The sequence below is a fragment of the Chaetura pelagica genome, unplaced genomic scaffold (assembly GCF_000747805.2).
Source record: "Chaetura pelagica isolate M959 unplaced genomic scaffold, ChaPel_1.0 scaffold64, whole genome shotgun sequence".
NCBI lineage: Eukaryota > Metazoa > Chordata > Aves > Apodiformes > Apodidae > Chaetura > Chaetura pelagica.
This window is the reverse complement of record NW_009952885.1, coordinates 404,879-422,152: the sequence shown is the minus strand read 5'-3', so window position 1 is coordinate 422,152 and position 17,274 is coordinate 404,879. Positions and strand designations below refer to the sequence as shown.

The 17,274-nt window shown below is 48.9% G+C and overlaps 1 protein-coding gene across 1 annotated transcript in view; it reads right to left on the bottom strand.

Moving 5' to 3' along the window:
- Window positions 1–17,274, bottom strand: part of PIGQ (phosphatidylinositol glycan anchor biosynthesis, class Q) — a 27,020-nt gene that overhangs the window by 8,945 nt on the left and 801 nt on the right. The window contains exons 2-6 of the mRNA XM_009995444.1: window positions 14,745–14,791; window positions 11,719–11,871; window positions 9,649–9,769; window positions 3,840–3,966; window positions 2,773–2,926 (exon numbers count right to left, since the gene is read on the bottom strand). Coding sequence (XP_009993746.1) covers window positions 2,773–2,926; window positions 3,840–3,966; window positions 9,649–9,769; window positions 11,719–11,871; window positions 14,745–14,791 — 602 coding nt within the window. The remainder of the gene's footprint in view (window positions 1–2,772; window positions 2,927–3,839; window positions 3,967–9,648; window positions 9,770–11,718; window positions 11,872–14,744; window positions 14,792–17,274) is intronic.

Below are 17,274 nucleotides of genomic sequence, written 5' to 3'. Positions count from 1 at the left end.
TGGGTGTCCCCGGGGACCAGCAGAAAGGGGCAGCCCCAAAGTGCCACCTGCCCTGCAGCAACAGAGGCAGCAAGTGCATCCCCCTGAGCTCACCCTGTCCCTCCAGTTCACATCTGCTCTATCTTCCTTGCTTTATAGAATCACGGAATCATGGAATGGTTTGGGTTGGAACAGACCTTTAAGATCATCTAGATCCAACCCCCTGCATGGGCAGGGACACCTCCCACCAGCCCAGGTTGCTCCAAGCCCCATCCAACCTGCCCTTCAACGCTGCCAGGGATGGGGCAGCCACAGCTTCCCTGGGCAACCTGGGCCAGGCTCTCACCACCCTCAGAGTGAACAATTTTCTCCTCATGTCTCACTTAAATCTGCCCTCTTCCAGTTTTAATCCATCCCCCTTGTCCTCTCACTCCCTGCCCGTGTCCAAAGTCCCTCCCCAGCTTTCCTGGAGCCCCTTCAGGCACTGGAAGGTGCTCTAAGGGCTCCCTGGAGCCTTTTCTTCTCCAGGCTGAACAACCCCTTCCCATCCCTTTCACAGCAGGAGTGGCCAAGGTCCTACCCCTCACGCTCAAGTCAATGCAATTCAATTTTGCCTCCACAGCACAGAGAGGCAAGGGAAGGGCAGGAGCCCCTGCACCTTCCTGAGTAAACCTCAGCTTCCAACACCCTTGGGAAGTGGAAGAGATCAAATGCCTGGTGACAGCCATTCTGCAGCCTCTCCTTAGGCTTTTGTAACTTGGTGCTACGACACTTGGAGCTACTTCCCTGCCAGCAAATGGTGAGAGAAGAAGCCTGGTGTGATAAGGAGTGGGAAACTGGGACACCTGTGGAATAACATGGAGGGAGAAGGAGGCCCTGGAATGGAGAAGAGGCTCAAAGAGCCCTGGGCAGCAACATACAGAAAGGAGACACAGCCAACATGTGGGGCAGAGCAGAGCTGAGAAAGCCTGAGCAACAAAAGCTAGACTGGTTAACCCACCCAGTTAAGTGCCAGAGGCTTCACAGACTTCAAAGCAACACTGTGAGAGCAGAGGCAAGGAGTCATATCCAAGAGAAGAATCTGGTTTGAGGAACTCCAGCTGCTTCAAGGAAGTAGCAGGTGCCCCCAGCTCAGTAAGCACAGACTCTCTAGGCAGGAGAGTGGCCAGGACAACTCCTGCAGGTTGCTGGTCCACACCTGCCCCGTGGCTCTGACAGACCACACACCCCCTGCACACCCTGGTGTGGCACCACCAGCACCTGCCCCACCTTCCCCAGCTGCCTGCACACACTTGACCACTTTTGTTTCACCCTGGGGTTTGTTTCAGAAGGGGATCTCAGGCTTCACCAGCACCTGAATCAGCAAATTCTTCCACCAGCTGCAGGAAGGCAAGGTGTTGTGGTGGCTGTGTTGATGTGGGTGACTCCAATCCCTTTCTGACTCCACAGGGCACTTGGCACAGCAGGGACAGCTCAGTGCCAGTGGCAAGATGACATGGAGCTGCCTTGCCCCTGTAGCCAACTGGCAGGAGGGCAGGCTGGCTCCCTGCAGCTCCCAGGGAAAAGCAACCAGCTGAGAAAATGCTTTCCCTGTTTTCAGTCTCTGCACAATTAGGAGGAGCAAAGGCCACTCCTCACAGACCCAAACACATCCCAGTAATTAGAGGTGTTGGGAAGAGACTCCCCAGGACTGACATTACTGGGTTTGGGTGAGTCCAATGCTCACAATAGACTCGATTCATTAATCCCATCTCAGCATTTCTAACCAACCTCTAAACTACCCATAACTAAAGTTCTACCGTTGCTTCTGTTGTCTGCAGTGTGGAGCCCTCTGCTCACAGCCTGGGGAGGAACAACGACTTCATGAGCTAAAAGTTCCTTTAGTTATTACCTTGTCTCTCATCTCCTCAGGAAGAACCCCAGGGGTCCTAGGTGTCCAGGACCATCCCCCAGGGGAACCCTCTTTCTAGGAGACCCAGGCATCTGTAGTGACCCCCCAGGGGACCCAGGTATTTGGGAGCCCCCCCAGGGGATCCCCAACTCCCCAGGGGATGCAGGGGTCCAGGATCATCCCCGGTGACCCCCTCAGGGGTTGCTGGTGCCCCCCTGCAGCAGAGGCTGGGGGATGGCAGGACCAGGGTGTGCTGGTGGGCACTGTTTGTGCAGTTACCCTGCTCTGCCCGTGCCCCACAGGCCTCTGCACACTCACACACTCCCTCAGGGCCTCTCTGCTCAGCTCTCGGACCACGAGGCCCTTCAGCAGGTCCAGACAATGACACCACCAAGGTGTCACAGCTGTAACCCCAAACCTGCCATCCGTGCTCCACAACACAGATAAGAACCTCTGAAGAAGAGCAGAGGTGGGGACGTTGGGGACTTCTCCAGAATACAAGGGTTCCCCTCTCCTCCTCCTCTCTTTCAGTATCCCTCAAAACTGGGGAACAGTTCCCCCTGCACTGGGCAGGGTGCAACTGAAAAGAGTACCCTAAAACTGAATCAAAGGGATGGCCTGAACTGCCTTCTTGTCCTCTGCCTCTCATGTTTCTTGATTTTTCCAGGTCACCACCACAATAATAAATATTTAAACACAGGAGAATGGAAAGATTGGTGGCTTGTGCTGTGGCCATCACTTCTACATGCATAAAAGAATGCAATAAATTGCTGATTAAATTGTGAACTCAAGAGAACTACACCAGGATTGAATGCTCCACATATTCAAAACATGGCCTGAGTGTTCAGTGGCTCTTTTCTCCAAACATACCCAAGACCCAAGACCAAGAGAGATCAACCCACCTGGCTCCATAGACATAGAAGCAGTAGATGTGGAAGGTGAGAAGGGCAATGATGTCTGAGAGGATGCAGAGAGCCACAGTCAGGCCCAGACAAGCTGACAGACCAACATACCAGAGGATCATCTCAATGAATGGGGACATCAGGTGGATGTAGCCTAGTGGACAAGGCAGAGTGTCAATGTCTGATTGAGACATCAGTGTTGACATTCTCAAAAGACTGATTTCCCCCACCCTGTAACATGGCTCCAGAAATCACAGCCACAAAAACTTGGAAGTAAAAACTGGAAAACTCCTTCAGATGCCACCTTCTGTTTCTGAGGCCCAACAAAAACTCTCACTCCCCTCAGGTTTCTGTCCAGGTGTGGCAGCTCTGTGAGCACAGATAACATACTTAGCTTCAACAGAGCAGTCACCCTGCTCCACAGGGGATTTGCTTTTCTAGATTTGTGTCCAGCTGCATACATCAACCTTCTGGTGGCTTCTGCAAAACAGAACTGTGGAGGCACAGACTCTTTCATCACTACAGTGGAGCAAAGGCACAGTAACAAGACCACACATGATTGGTGAGCAAAGTTAATCTGTGTAATATCTAAGGAGTTAATGTCCATTGTGACTGTTGTCCTTCATCTAGACACTTACCAGGGATACAAGGGGTGTGACATTTCAAGGAGGGATAGGAAATAAAACTGCACTGATGTGAAGCCAGTGACAGGACAGGGTTGGCATTTGCATCCCAGGAGCTCACTGCTCATCCCCATCCTGCATGGCAAAGACTGAAATCCTACACCAGACCTGCAGCCTTCCCTTGGACACTCACCACTGATGGCCCCAGGGAAGCAGGGTCTGTTCTGATCTGCAAAGCAGCAACAGAAGCACTTTATTTAACATGCATGACTTCCTGGTGTGGGAATCCAACCTTGGCTTGCATTCCCACAGCAGGAAGACTCCCAGACAAGTCTGTCCTTGCAGGAGTGCATTTTGATTCATTATTCACCTCTAGGCAAACATCAAACCCTCAGGAAGGAAGAGATGAAGAGTGGGGCTGAAAAGTTAAACAACTGCACTTACTAATCCACAGATGGATGTGGTAAAGGAAGAAACGGCCCAGAACCTGATCCAAAGCTCTGTTCATTTTCAGTCCTGCTGGTGCTCCCATCAACCACTGGAGCAGGTCCTGGAGCCCTTCAGCTACGTGCTACAAGGAAGCAAGGAGATAAAAGACATTGAACAGGTCCACTGCATTGTACCTGCTGCTCCCACAAGTATTCTTACCACCTAGTCACCTAGTTTAAAAAAAAAACCAACAAACAGCCACTTTACAGAGAGGTTGGTAAAACAAGATGTGTCTTTACTGGCTCTTCAATCCAAACCTAAAAGCAGAGAGGGAGCTGCACTGGTTAAATGGTTTCAGTGCTGGGAACATGAACCTGGTGTTTGTTTTGCAGCCACCTCTGGGAGACTTGCACAGTATGATTTCCTGGTGTAATGAGAGTTCTTGAATAGATGGCAAAGGTCAGGCACAAATCAACTTCTCTGGACAGGTGAGAAGAGTGCTGTGAGGGCTTCACCAGCCCAGGCTGCCCAGGGAAGCTGTGGTTGCCCCATCCCTGGAAGTGTTCAAGGGCAGGTTGAATGGGCCTTGAGCAACCTGGTCTGGTGGGGGGTGTCCCTCCCCATGCAGGGGGTTGGATCTAGATGATCTTTAAGGTCCATTCCAACCCAAACCATTCCATGATCCTCTACTGTGCTGTATTTCAGTACTCAACTGAAAAGTCAGACCTGAGCAAGTAATGGGGAAGGGTGCCAGGATTTTATAACAGGGTAGAAAGCTGTGTGCTCAGTGCCAAAAAGAAAAAAGCATGGTAGAAAACACAATTATATTAATGTATTTCATACCTAAACAAGCTTCCTTAACATTCTGTGGTGTATTAGGCAAGATGAACCACGCCAGGGAGCTCCTGCCCACCACCATCATGTCTCTGCAGTGACACACCCATGGCAGTCAAAAAGAAGCCCCTGTAATCATTGAGTAAAAAGCCTAATGGTGCTTTTCCCCAATTCACTTTGCCTCACAATTTCTGGTGATTTCATCCCAGGCTGATGGTATTTACTGATTTTCTCTCTCCACCCCATCACCCAGCCCAAGGTGCCCCTTGCAGCTGGCAGGTCAGAAGGTGGGGTGGCTCCACTCCTTGGTAGTTCCCACCTGACTGACCCACCTAAGCTGAAACCAGTGGTGAAGTTCAGTTACCAGGAGGGGAACTGAGGCAGCTGAGAGAAGAAACCCCCAGCAAAAAGATTTGGAACATACCTGGAAGAAGTGACTTCCTACACTGTCCTACATGAGCAGAGCTGGTGAGGAAAGGCTTCTGCCTCTGAAAATCCCACTTGTGGCCATGTCCATGCAAGTGAGCTGCACTGCAAATTGTGCAGGTGTAGGAGAATCCAAACATGCTGCCTAAAGCTGATGCACTGTGATCTACTTTCCCCACCATTCACATGGATAATTTCCCTAAGGGAAATTTCCTAAGAGGAAATTATTTCCAAGGAATGATTCCCTTATATTATTAACCAACAGGATCCTTGCAAAATGAGTTTCTAAACATTTACTTTTAGTGCAGTGGCAAAATGAAGGGCTCCATCTTCCACTTACCCCAAAGGATTGCCTTTTTATTTCACTCATTTTCTCTCTGTCTCCCTGCAAGTCAGAACTGATTTGAACCCGTGGATCTTACCTCTGTGGCCAAGAAGTGTGAGCTGCTGTATAAATAGACTGGGTTTAATATTTAAAGTGTTGGATTGGTAACTTAGAAAAAGCATTTGGGGATCTTAATGAAATATTGAAATGCTTGAAAGCAGCTCTTCAGTGAGGTTGCTTCTCAGCACTGACTACTTCTGCAGGCTGGAAGTCCCAGAGGTGCTCCTCAATTCAGAGAGGGGCACGTAGCCCTGGGAAGGCTCATCAGCTGGACAGGGCTTTTCACAGCATAACCTTGCACCTTGTTTTCCTGCCAGATATTTTAGGAGTGATCAATAGCAAGCAGAAATCAGGAAAGGTGACTGGGAGGCCAACTCTCCCGTTGCAGTTACGAATTCTGGATGTGGCCAGTACAAACAAATAAGATATAGGGAAGTGTTTCATAAAGGGGTGCAGGGACATCAGTAAATAGAGACTAAAGTGGACCTGGTTCAGATGAGATGATTACAGAAATGTTTGTTTTACTGACATGCTCTTCTTTCTAGCCTGCACCTGCAGAGGGTCTCCTGGAGATGTGACATGGATGGAGAAGGACAGGCAGGGCACTGTGGGTGGGCACCCTGGGCACCAGCAAGCACAGTGCAAACTTCCTGAGAGGAGCATCTTGTGCAAGCCAGAGCAAGCAGAGCCACAGAACTCCCCAGCAGACACAAGTGCTCTTTGTTGCAGGCATTTTGGGCTCAAAGTTACACTATTTTACCAATTAACATTGAAGAATATTTTCCTGGTACTGTCCTCTCTGCTTGCTTTGTTTGTGGATTAGCAGAACATGACTGAATAGGAACTTGCATCCAGTTTTAGGAAGAAATCCTTTGCTGTGAGGGTGAGACACTGGCACAGGTTGCCCAGAGGATCTGAGGATGCCCCATCCCTGGCAGTGTTGAAGGGCAGGTTGGATGGGGCTTGGAGCAACCTGGTCTGGTGGGAGGTGTCCCTGCCCATGCAGAGGGATTGGAACTGGATTATCTTTAATGTCCCTCCAACCCAAACCAGTCTGGGACTCTGTGATTATCTCTGAGCTCCAGTAACATTTTTGGAGGCATGATCTATGGTAAATATTTAACTGTGTCAAAGAGATCACAGCTTAAGAAAAAGGGACATCAGCAAGGATGAAAGAGGTGAAGGAGAAAAAACAACAAAGAGGACAGTTTATAAGCAGCTCTTCTTTATAAAACAGACACATGTAGCACTTGGAAACAGGTATTTTTTAAAGGAAGGCTGTCTTGTGGAAGGCAAAAACAAGACAACCATTGGCAAGCCTGGTGGGATCAAGGGGAAGGAGGAGGGTAAGAGTTGAGAGGGCACCTACAGAGAGAAGATTATTCATATTTTCCATTCTTGGATGTGAAAGCCTGATCAAAAAATGAGTCCTTCATATTGCACACAGCTACTCGCCAGTTCCTCCCTAGGTGTCTCTGAATCACATCTGCTTCAGAGCACAAAAGCAACTTGTTATTACAGTCAGCACAGCTCAGCTTATCAAGCTGTGAGAGTGGGAGCTGCAATCAATGGTGTCTTGTGCATCATCAACACTCCCTGAGTGCTGGTTTGAGAGCCATTGTACCCAGGGATGACGAAAGGTGGCAGGGGAGGGCGGCTTGATCCCCACGTCAGCAGCCTGAGCTTGTCACCCTGGCAGCTGTTGTGAGCCAAACTGACCTACCTGCAGCTGCCTCCTTCCTGAGACATGTTTGCTAGGAAAGGAAATAATGAGCACTGCACCCAGTCCCCACACAGGTCTGATTTTGTCTGTATTCAAATCAATCGCTCAAACCAATAAGGTTCTAGGTTATATAAAGTTAGTTTGTCAATATTAAAATCAATCCAATCAATTAGGCTAAAATAAGGTTATGTAGATAAACTTTCAATACATAATTATCTTATACATCATGTTCTCTATACTAAGGTCAGTGTCATCACCAGATCTGGGGCACATCTCAAAAGCAGAGCAGAGAGGAGCAGGAGGGAAGAAACAGCAACTCCTGCACATGGGAAAGTCTGTGTTGCTGAACTTGGCAACATGAAGCACAGAGAGAGCCCAAGTGATGGGAATAATGTGTACCAGATGGACACTCAGCAGCAAGGAAACCTACTGCTGAATGGCTACGGGGAGATTTTGCTGTCATACTGGAAAAGAAGTGGTGCTGGCTTGCACACCACGTGCTGAAGTCATTGGTCTATTTTGGGATCACTTGGATCTGCGTTTTTAAGTCCTGCACATGACACGTATAAATCCCTGCCCACCAAAGCTTGGGATCCAAATGGTTTGATATCCAAAATCTAATATGCTTGAAAGCAGAAAGGAAGGCTGGAAAGTAAGAAGAGTTGTAAGTGGCTTGAACTGATAAGCTTGGAGGAGCAAAGAAGAAAGGCACTGACTGACTCCCAGGCCACCCACACAAGGAGGAGGCAGCACTTCCAGGAAAGTACATCAGCAGCTCCTGGTGACTGCAAGGGAACAAAGCCTGTACATGTAGGAGACATGGTCAGAACTAACTGACACTGCCATCAGTACCCTCAGTGACAGATGAGTTAAATTACTGACAGAGCAATCAAGGAGCAGCTCTCAGGAGCAAGCCTATCCAGGACAGGTGCTGGGGCTGGATACACCTTGAGCACGGAGAGCATCCATCTGCCAAAGACACTGGGCAGATGGAACCCCTCCTGGAGCCACCTGTGCAACCAGGAATGCAGCCAAAAGCCACTTCCTTGCAGACTTGTTAAGAAATCAGATTTCTGAGAGCTGGACAATTAAAGGAATCACACAGGGAGAGCTCTAGAGAACTTAAATTTCTCCAGCTGAAGTATCTGTAAAGGAAAAGATTTAAAAATATATTTTTAGTGTGCACCTCAAATACAAGAGCAAGAATTGTGGTCCTTTCTACCCCTGCTGCTGAATGGTGTCTGCAGCAATCCTTAAAATGTGTAATCCTGAAAAGCTAGATTATGAAAATAGCAATAATCATGATCCACAGCTATGCTGGACACTCCATACACACCTTCTGAAACCACAGTGTGTACAGGAATGATCAGAGACCTGTGGCTTCATGGATCAAGCAGATCAGCATCACGGGACGTGTGAGCTCTTCCCAAGAAAGACAGGATAAGTAGGAAAAATTAACTGCTGCTGGAATTCTCTGATTAGAATATAATTCCTCTCCATCCAGAAACCAGAAAAGAGCCAAAGAGAACAGTTCTCCAGCTGCTAGAAAGAAACCAATGGAAAGATCCACCTTCTCTCCCAGAAATGAGAGAAGAGTGGGCAGGGAAGGGATCAGGCTGTGCAGCTGCTTGGCAGTACTCAACATTGGCTGCACATGTATCCCCAAGACACAGAAGCTCTAAAATGGAGCTGACTTCACATTAGTGGTCTGGTCTGAAGCCTCTAAAGTGCATCATGTGTTCCTGACTGCCACTGAGCAGATACACTGGAGAAATGCTCTTAAAATGAGCCACCAGCAAAGCAGGACAGTATGAGTCACCCTGGTTCTTCATGGATTTAGACTGATGCTGAGGGATCTCAGTGGGCAAGAGGATTTACGTTGGAGAAAATCACAGGCAAGTTCTCCTAGTTTACCATCTGTACCCCAGAGCTCTTGGACAGGATGTCAGGTGTTTGTGTCCTGCCTAATTAACACCTCTGGTTTTCCCCATGAAATTCCTCCTCACAAGCACAGCTCCCTATCAAGTTTGACTTTTCAGCAGTGGAGCAGATTAAACACAGGTAACACCTCTTTTCTTCCTCCCCCAAATGCATCCAGCAACTGGAGGACATTTTCAGTTGTCTCTAGAATAAAAGCATTCTGGCTCCATAACCAACCTGCAGCTGCAGAGCTCTGTCCAAACCTTAATTGTTGCTTCAGGAGCTGGAGCAGCCCCCCAGCAAACATCCAATTCACTATTCACTGCACATGCAGAGCAGAGTTGTGCTCCTTTTGAGCAGCCCCAGCAGGCTTAAAGATTCCACTGTTCTTGAGGAGTCCTAACCTGCATGATTTCAGACAGGACTCCCTGAAATCCCTGTGCAGGAGGCACTGCCTCCTTACAGCTACCCTGGGCAGCAAGAGCTGGTCAGGACCCACCTGCAGGAGAAAGAGAAACAGCTTTGGCCAGACTTACATCAGCTGCAGGGATGAGGGTGTCAGCAAGGTGACCAATTCTGTTCTTTCTGTAGAGCCAGGACATCAGCAGTATCCCCAGAGCCACATCCACCAGCAGAGAGACAAAGATGTTGGCTTTCCTGCACACAGGATAAAGAGAAGCAGTGTTAGAGAAAGAGGAAAGACAGGGTTTAATATTTCAATAACAACTCTCAGCTTCACTTTCATAGTGCCTTTTATGTCCCAGGGACACCAGGACAATTTGTTTAGAGACCTTTTGACTTTCACTGGGGTGCTGCTACTTCTGGGGCCAAACATGGAGACACAGGCAGCCTCCCACCCTAGCCCACCTTCCCCAGTAAGGAGTGAGGACTGGGATTAAAGCTACAAAGAGGAACATTACACCAAGTGTGCTTGCATTTACTTAGGGGGCTTTTATCCATGCTAAGGGCACCAGCCCCTGGAGCATCCATGCTGAGATCAGAGGGCCTCCCAAGAGGCACACTTGAGTTGAACCACCAGCTGAAGGAATAAATAGTTTTTCTGGGTACACAAACACACCCAGAAGGGCTACTGAGCTGCCCCCTCACTGCTAGAGTTTCTGAATGAAATTTCCTGACGTGAGTTATTTGGGAAATCAGACTAAACAATCCCAGCTACTTTTGGCCTTCAAAACTATTTTAAGTGTTTCCTGGGAGTCTATTACTGCAGGATCAGAGAACCACAGAGAACACGACTCGCTGGGTAATGGCCACGGGGCATTCAATATCTGTCTCAGATCTCTGCCTCTCCCTGTTCCACTCACTGTGCTGCACATTTGCTTTTTCTGTTACACTGATTTTGTTCCTGCTGCTGGAATGGTGTCGCCAGCAGGAGCAGGGATGTGATTTCCCCCCTGTGCTCAGCACTGGGGAGGCTTCACCTCGAGTCCTGTGTCCAGTTCTGGGTCCCTCACTGCAAGAAGGATCTTGAGGTGCTGGAGCAGATCCAGAAGAGACAACAAGGCTGGTGAAAGGACTGGAGGGAAAGTCTGATAAAGAGGGAGCTGGGGTTGGTTAGCCTGGAGGATACTCAGGGGGGACCTTCTCACTCTCTACAACTACCTGAAGGGAGGTTGTGGTCAGGTGGGGATTGGGCTCTTCTGCCAGGCAACCAGCAACAAGATGAGAGGGCCTGGCCTGAAGCTGCTCCAGGGGAGGTTTAGGTTGGGTATCAGGAAGCACTTCCTCATGGAAAGGGTGATCAGACATTGGAATGGACTGCCCAGGGAAGTGGTGGAGGCACCAACCCTGGAGGTTTTCAAGGAAAGGCTGGAGGTGGCACTTAGTGCCATGGTCTGGAGATGTGGTGGTGCTGGTCATAGGCCGGACTTGATGATCTTAAAGGTCTTTTCCAGCCTTAGTGATCCTGTGATTCTGTGAGTCTCACGTCTGTGGTTACTGCAAGAAAGACTCCCCAAAAGAGGGGAGGACTGAAACTATCCTACCCTTCTGAGAAGTGCCACTGAACACTGATGGCAGGTTCTGGTTAACAGCAGCATAACTGAGAGCAATGAGCTGGTGGGTGCACCAAAACACTAAGGTGGGTGCAGTACAAGCTTTCTGTGGGCAATATCCTGGTTGTTTGTCCCAGGCCAGGGAAAAAGACATTTATCTGGCAAAAGTAGTGCCTGGTGAAAGGACAAGGGGGAATGGGCACAATCTGGAACATGGGAAGTTCCATCTGAATATGAGGGAAAACTTCTTTACTGTGAGGGTGACAGAGCCCTTGGACAGGCTGCCCAGGAAGGCTGTGGACTTTTCTTCTCTGGAGATAATCAAAACCTGCCTGGATGCAGCCCTGTTGGATGTGCTCCAGGCAACCCGGCTCTAGCAGGGGGGTTGGACTAGATCATCTCCAGAGGTTCCTTCCAACCCTGATGATTCAATGAAAAGGCAGAATTAACATAAACAGATTGCAGGGTAGAGATCTGCAGACTACCAGGGAGTAGGAGCCCATGGTGCTGTGCAGGCACAGGATCCATGGCTAGGTTCCCCAGAGGACACAGTGCTAGAGCAAAGTCATATGTGACTCCATGGGTACTCCATACCTCATCAGCTGGGTCTGGTTTTGAGCCTTCTTGTTGCTGCTGATGACCTGGAGGTGCTGCAGGCGATGTCCCAGCTGCTCACAGGTGGAGAGTTTGCTCCACAAGAAAGACAAAGGCCAGAAATTCAGCACCCTGCAGAAACACCATGGGAATCTCCTGTTCTGCTTTTGCCACAGAGCAGGCTGTTCTATGCAAAACATTCCATGTATAGTTCAGGTTGTGCAACCAGAGATGGTGTCAACACATTGTCATTTAAAGAACATCAGATGGTAACTATTCTCCTAAAGGTTAGCAGAACTAAGGCAGACTTCCCAGATTAAGACATCTAAAGCAGACAACCTCTCATTTCCATTCTGTAATACCAAGTGTCTCACTCTTCCAAGGAAGCCAGAATGCAATCCTGATTCCAGCCTGGTTTTTGGGATACCTCCCTGGGATTGCACACTGCTCTGAGTCTCCAGGAGACTGGAGTCAAGGCAGTTGTGTGTGCCCCACAACAACACAACATGGTGCAACTGCTTCCCAAATCCCACCACTACTGATCACAAGTCTCTATTGAGGGTGAGCTGGGGTCTCCTGGAAGTTTCTGTCCATTTCTCCCTCTTTTCTTTCTCATTTTCTTATTTTTTTTTCTTTATTGCTTCCAAATTCCTTTCTTAGGGTCTTCATTTCTATCTTCTTTCCCCTGCCTTGCCCAGGGTGACCAGCATTATGTAGATAACACAACATTTAGCAGTTAATTAGGTTTGAATGTTAACATCCATATTAGGCTTGTAGGGGAGGAAACGTTCACATGGTTCTTTTTTTTTTATGACTCAGAAGAAAAGTACTAAACGATGCTCAATTATTTTTGGGAGTTACTTCTATTACCATCCAACCCCTAAAGAAAGGAATGATGGTGACCTGTGTAATCTAAAATGCCCCCACTGGGTGCAGGCTGGTCACAGAATGCACAGTAGTGCTACTGCAACACAAAGCACCACATTTGTCATGGGGAATAAACTCTGAGGTGGACATAATTTGGATCCCTTCTTTCCTGCACACAAAGGTTGTTTCACTATTTTCACAGTTTCACTGTTTCTCATGACAGATCCAGGAATCTAAGTCCCCTTTTAGTCACTTCCTTCACCTACTCTCTCTCATTGCTTTGGCACATTCCTTCAGTTGACATTCATTCCAAACATGAGTGTTACTCCTGGGATCCTGCTCTGCTTTTGAAATTGTACAGCTGTTTGGATCATTAGTGAGCATGGCCTGGAGACATCCCTGCACTGTGTGCCTGCTGTCCCCAGCTTTTCTCTGAGGACCTCAGCCCCCTGGTCAGCAGCAGAGAGCCTCCAGGCCTGGCCAGGATACCACACAGGATGATGGGCAGACTGGGGCTCCATTTATACATTTTACACAAATGGCTTTAGAAAATCCTGCTTGTTTCCCTCTGGCTGCTGTCCCCTTCCTGCCCTCATCCTCCTGAGCCCTTTCACCCATCCTTCCTGTAAGGTTTGTCACCTTAAGAAGCAGAGTGCTGATGTCCCCCTTTCTCCCTCCCCCTGTGAATTTCAGACACATTGGTTCTGAAGTCCACGCACTGTGCTGTGAATCATCCTTCATCTGAGGCCCCCGAGTTACTCAGCTCCTCGTTCCAACCTCCCACCTTAGAGACAAACACATGCCTTGATCTTCAGCTGACTTGTCAGGAGGGGAGATCTGCAGTGGAGGAAGGAAGGAATGTTGAGCGGGGGAGGACACATGGGGGTGACTGCACTGACCACCCACCTCAAAGACCCTGGTCCACAGATTCACTCAAGCACACGTGCAGGTGAGTTTTCTCTTCCAATTATACCCTAGCCCAGTGGTTCCAAATTTCTGCTCTGGCTAGAGCAGAAAATTGCACTTAAAATCCAAAGAAGGGGGAGGAGAGAAGCTTTACCTGAGCAGTTACCTACAGGTGAAAAATGCCTGGTCAGACCAGGATCTGCCAGAGCATCAGCTGGAGCAGAAAGCCACAGCTCTAGAGCCCTGTGCTGCACCCTCCCTGGGCTCACAGTGTCCCCATTCTCTCCAGCATCCTCTCTTATCATCCACTGCTGCTCCACAGTTCCCACCACCAGAGGCAGCCTGAGGGTCACCCACCCACCAGACACCCCTGGTCAGAGGACAGGACACACTGGGAACACCCTGCACAAGCGGGAATGCCTGCCAAAGCAGCCCCATCCCCAGGAGCCCCCCCATCCCCAGAAGCCCCCCCAGCACGTGAACCCAACAGGTAAACACACCCTCAGCTGACAGGATGGGCCCAAAAGACACTCTGTGCTTCCCTATACTACAACTTACCCTCTTTTCTTTCCACTTAACAGCCAGAGGAAATCCTCTATTCCACTTACATCCCTTCTTTGGAAAGTAAATCCATAACTGAAATCCATCATTGAAATAAAAATACAAACACACTGCAAAAAGCTCAGTGTAATAGTTGCAGGATGTGCAATGGGAACTCTGATCTCTAGGACTACTGAGGAGGAAAGACAAAAATATTTCCTGTGTGGTCTCCTACCAACTGTGCATCCCCATAAATGCTCCCACTTGTTTACCACTCAGCACACAGAATGATTTTCAGGAGTGCAATGGAAAACCAAGCAAATTAAACAAAAACAACACCTTGTGTCATTGCATTATTTCAGGAGACCTTTGGGGTATTTCCAAATCTGAGGAACTTAAGAAATAAATCAGCACAGCCTGCATGAGTAAATCTTGATTTTCCAATTCATTGTTTTTTTCCAAGAGTGAGACTGGGGTTTTCCAGCATCAGACAAAAAGCAATCTTTCAAAATCTGCATCACATGCAAATATTAAAGCTCCACTAACCAGAACCCCCAGCTGTCCTTCTGCTCCTTGCTAGAAACCACAGGCTCAGACACTCCCTTCTGGGTGAGGAACCAGAGGTCCCGGTGTGTGCAAAGGCACCTTTTGTAAAAGGAGCCCGCAGAGCTGATTATCTCAACACTAAATCATCCTGGTGAACCTCATGGCACACTAAAGACAGACCTTCAGCGGCCATGGAAACGCTGCAGCCCGGTCCCTCTGAAGAGGGACTTGCAGTGGGTGCCCCTCAGCACAAGGTGGTGCTAAGAGATGCCTTAGTTTGGGATGTGCCGCCTGGAGAGGTTCTGGAGCTGGGCTGGAGGGCAGCGCTGCCCCCTGAGCTTTCCTGCCCCAACGGGGGCATGTCCAACAAAGCCCTCAGGGGGCATCACTGACCTCTGTCTTTAGCTTTTCAAAGATTATTATCCTTCAACATCACAAAAAAACTGGGAAAGAAAGGTACTGTGACCTGAAGAAGCAAAAACCTAGCAGATCAGATTTTATGGGACATCCTGTCCCAGATCAGGAAGGAGGGGACTAGAACTATAGAATCCCAGACTGGCTTGGGTGGGAAGGGGCCTTAAAGATCATCCAGTTCCTACTCCCCTGCATGGGCAGGGACACCTCCCACTATATCAGGTTGCTCCAAGCCCCATCCAACCTGTCCTTGGGAGAAGGACAGGGAACATCTTGAACCCTCCCTGCCTTGTGTGTGTGTTGGCACAAAGGAGGTTGTACCACAGATCACGTGCTAAGTTGAACCAAGTTACATTAAACGACTTAGAAGGTCAAGCAGGAGGTTTATAACAACGTCAGGTACTAGTCTCTGTTCTCCAAGCCCGATGTTTTAAAACACCCATAAGATAAGTAAACATAATGCTGATGCTAAGGGTGAATAAACCAAGAAGAAAGCAATCTGGATCTACCTCCCAAGGTTATGAACAAGTTCAGCCTGGGTTTCTGCACAGCAAGCCTTGCACTCTGCCTGCTGCTGTGTACAGGCTGCCAGGCTGCTGCTCTGGAACAACACCTCCCTGCTGGGCTCAGGAAAAGCTGAGATCAGAACAGCTCCTGATCAGCTGGGTAGCAGCTACTTATGCCCAGCCTGCCAGACCAGGCTTCAGCTCCCAAGTTATTATGCTCAAGCTGTTGGGCCCTCTGGAGACCTGCAAGGCTCAGGCTTAACCTGACTCTAAGCCTGGTGTGAATCCTAGCACGGATCAAGGTGGGCAAGTCTGACCTTCAGAACAAGTGCTGGTGCAGAAGAGGATCCACCTGTTTCTTAGCAGTCACACACAGTCCATGGCAAAAGGACCTTCAGAGCTGACTTCAAATCTTCTACCCAACCACAAAATTCTGACTTAGTTCCCATTAACAACCGTTGACTTATTTACTATTAATAACCATGAATGCATAATCAGTGTCTACAGAGGAGTCCCAGGAACCAGTGGTCCCTGATTATATTGGGTTTGGGTCTGACCCTAAAACTCTTCCACCAGAGTAGCCCAGAACTGGACAGTTTTCCCTGTGTGTACCAAAGTGTGGAATCCAACTTTGCAGGAAATCTTTGCACATGAAGAGTTTCACTGTAATCTTCTGTGACAGCATCATACCACTGGAAACCTGTTACAAGACTCGGTTCCCCACACCCTCAGGCTGTACTTGCAAAGATTCATCCATGAATACAGTAGTAGCTGTTATCCAAATTTCATCAATCAAAGTGTCCTCTTGCAGCTTGGAACCTGAGCTCCACTCCGCTCTCTGGCACACCCTCTCTGGGCAGGCTCATTAAAAACTTTCTCCACACAAAAGCTTCTTCCCTTCAAATCTGCTCAGAACCCCTCTCTGTTGCAAGCACTTGCCACACATTCCATTTGAGGCATCTTGTTCTGTTTCATGGTTGTGACATCTACCAAGGATTTGTGTAGACCAGGGTTCCTTGTCACCATGTTTGAGGAAACATTTAGCCTCATGTTTTCAAGGGAGCTGCCCAAACTTCAAGAGCAGCTCTGCAGCAGCCTGCTCCCAATGGAACAGAAGTTTCTCTGCCTCTTGTTGCCCATGGAACCTGACACACCCCAGTTTTATACCAGGTTGGTCTGTGGATGTGGTGGGACTGGGATAAGCAGCAGCCCTTCCCTCTACCCCTCACGCCACAAAGACTCTCATCAGCTGGTTGGCCTGTTCCCCTCCTTGCAGCAGGTCTGCCCTTCTGCAGGGCACCTCCCTGCCTGCCATGAAATGTCCATCAGCCTGACTACCTGCTGGATCATGCCTGCTGGGGTTAAAGCACAAGAGGGGCTGCACTGCAGCTGGGACCACCCAGCAAGGTCCTCTTCTCAGAGAAGCTCCACAGGAGGCACATTCACCTGTCAGTTAGAGCCCTGCTCCACCATCCATACCTATTGTCACCTGCTGCACCATCTAAAGGCCCTTTAACACACTGCTGATCTCAGAGATCAGAAAAGAACATATTCAAGAGGCACATCATGTCCATAAAACCACCAGCAGTACCAGGAGACAGGATGTGGCTGGTACTGATAAAAGAAACAATTTTGTATCTACTGTGTTTCCCACGGGGGATGAGCAGGAACCCTGCAAATGCCTGAACATGAAGGACATTTCCATGCAACACACAAGCTGGCTGATGTCTCATCACTTACCTGCTCCTGCAGACCCCAGAGATGAGGGAAAGCAGGA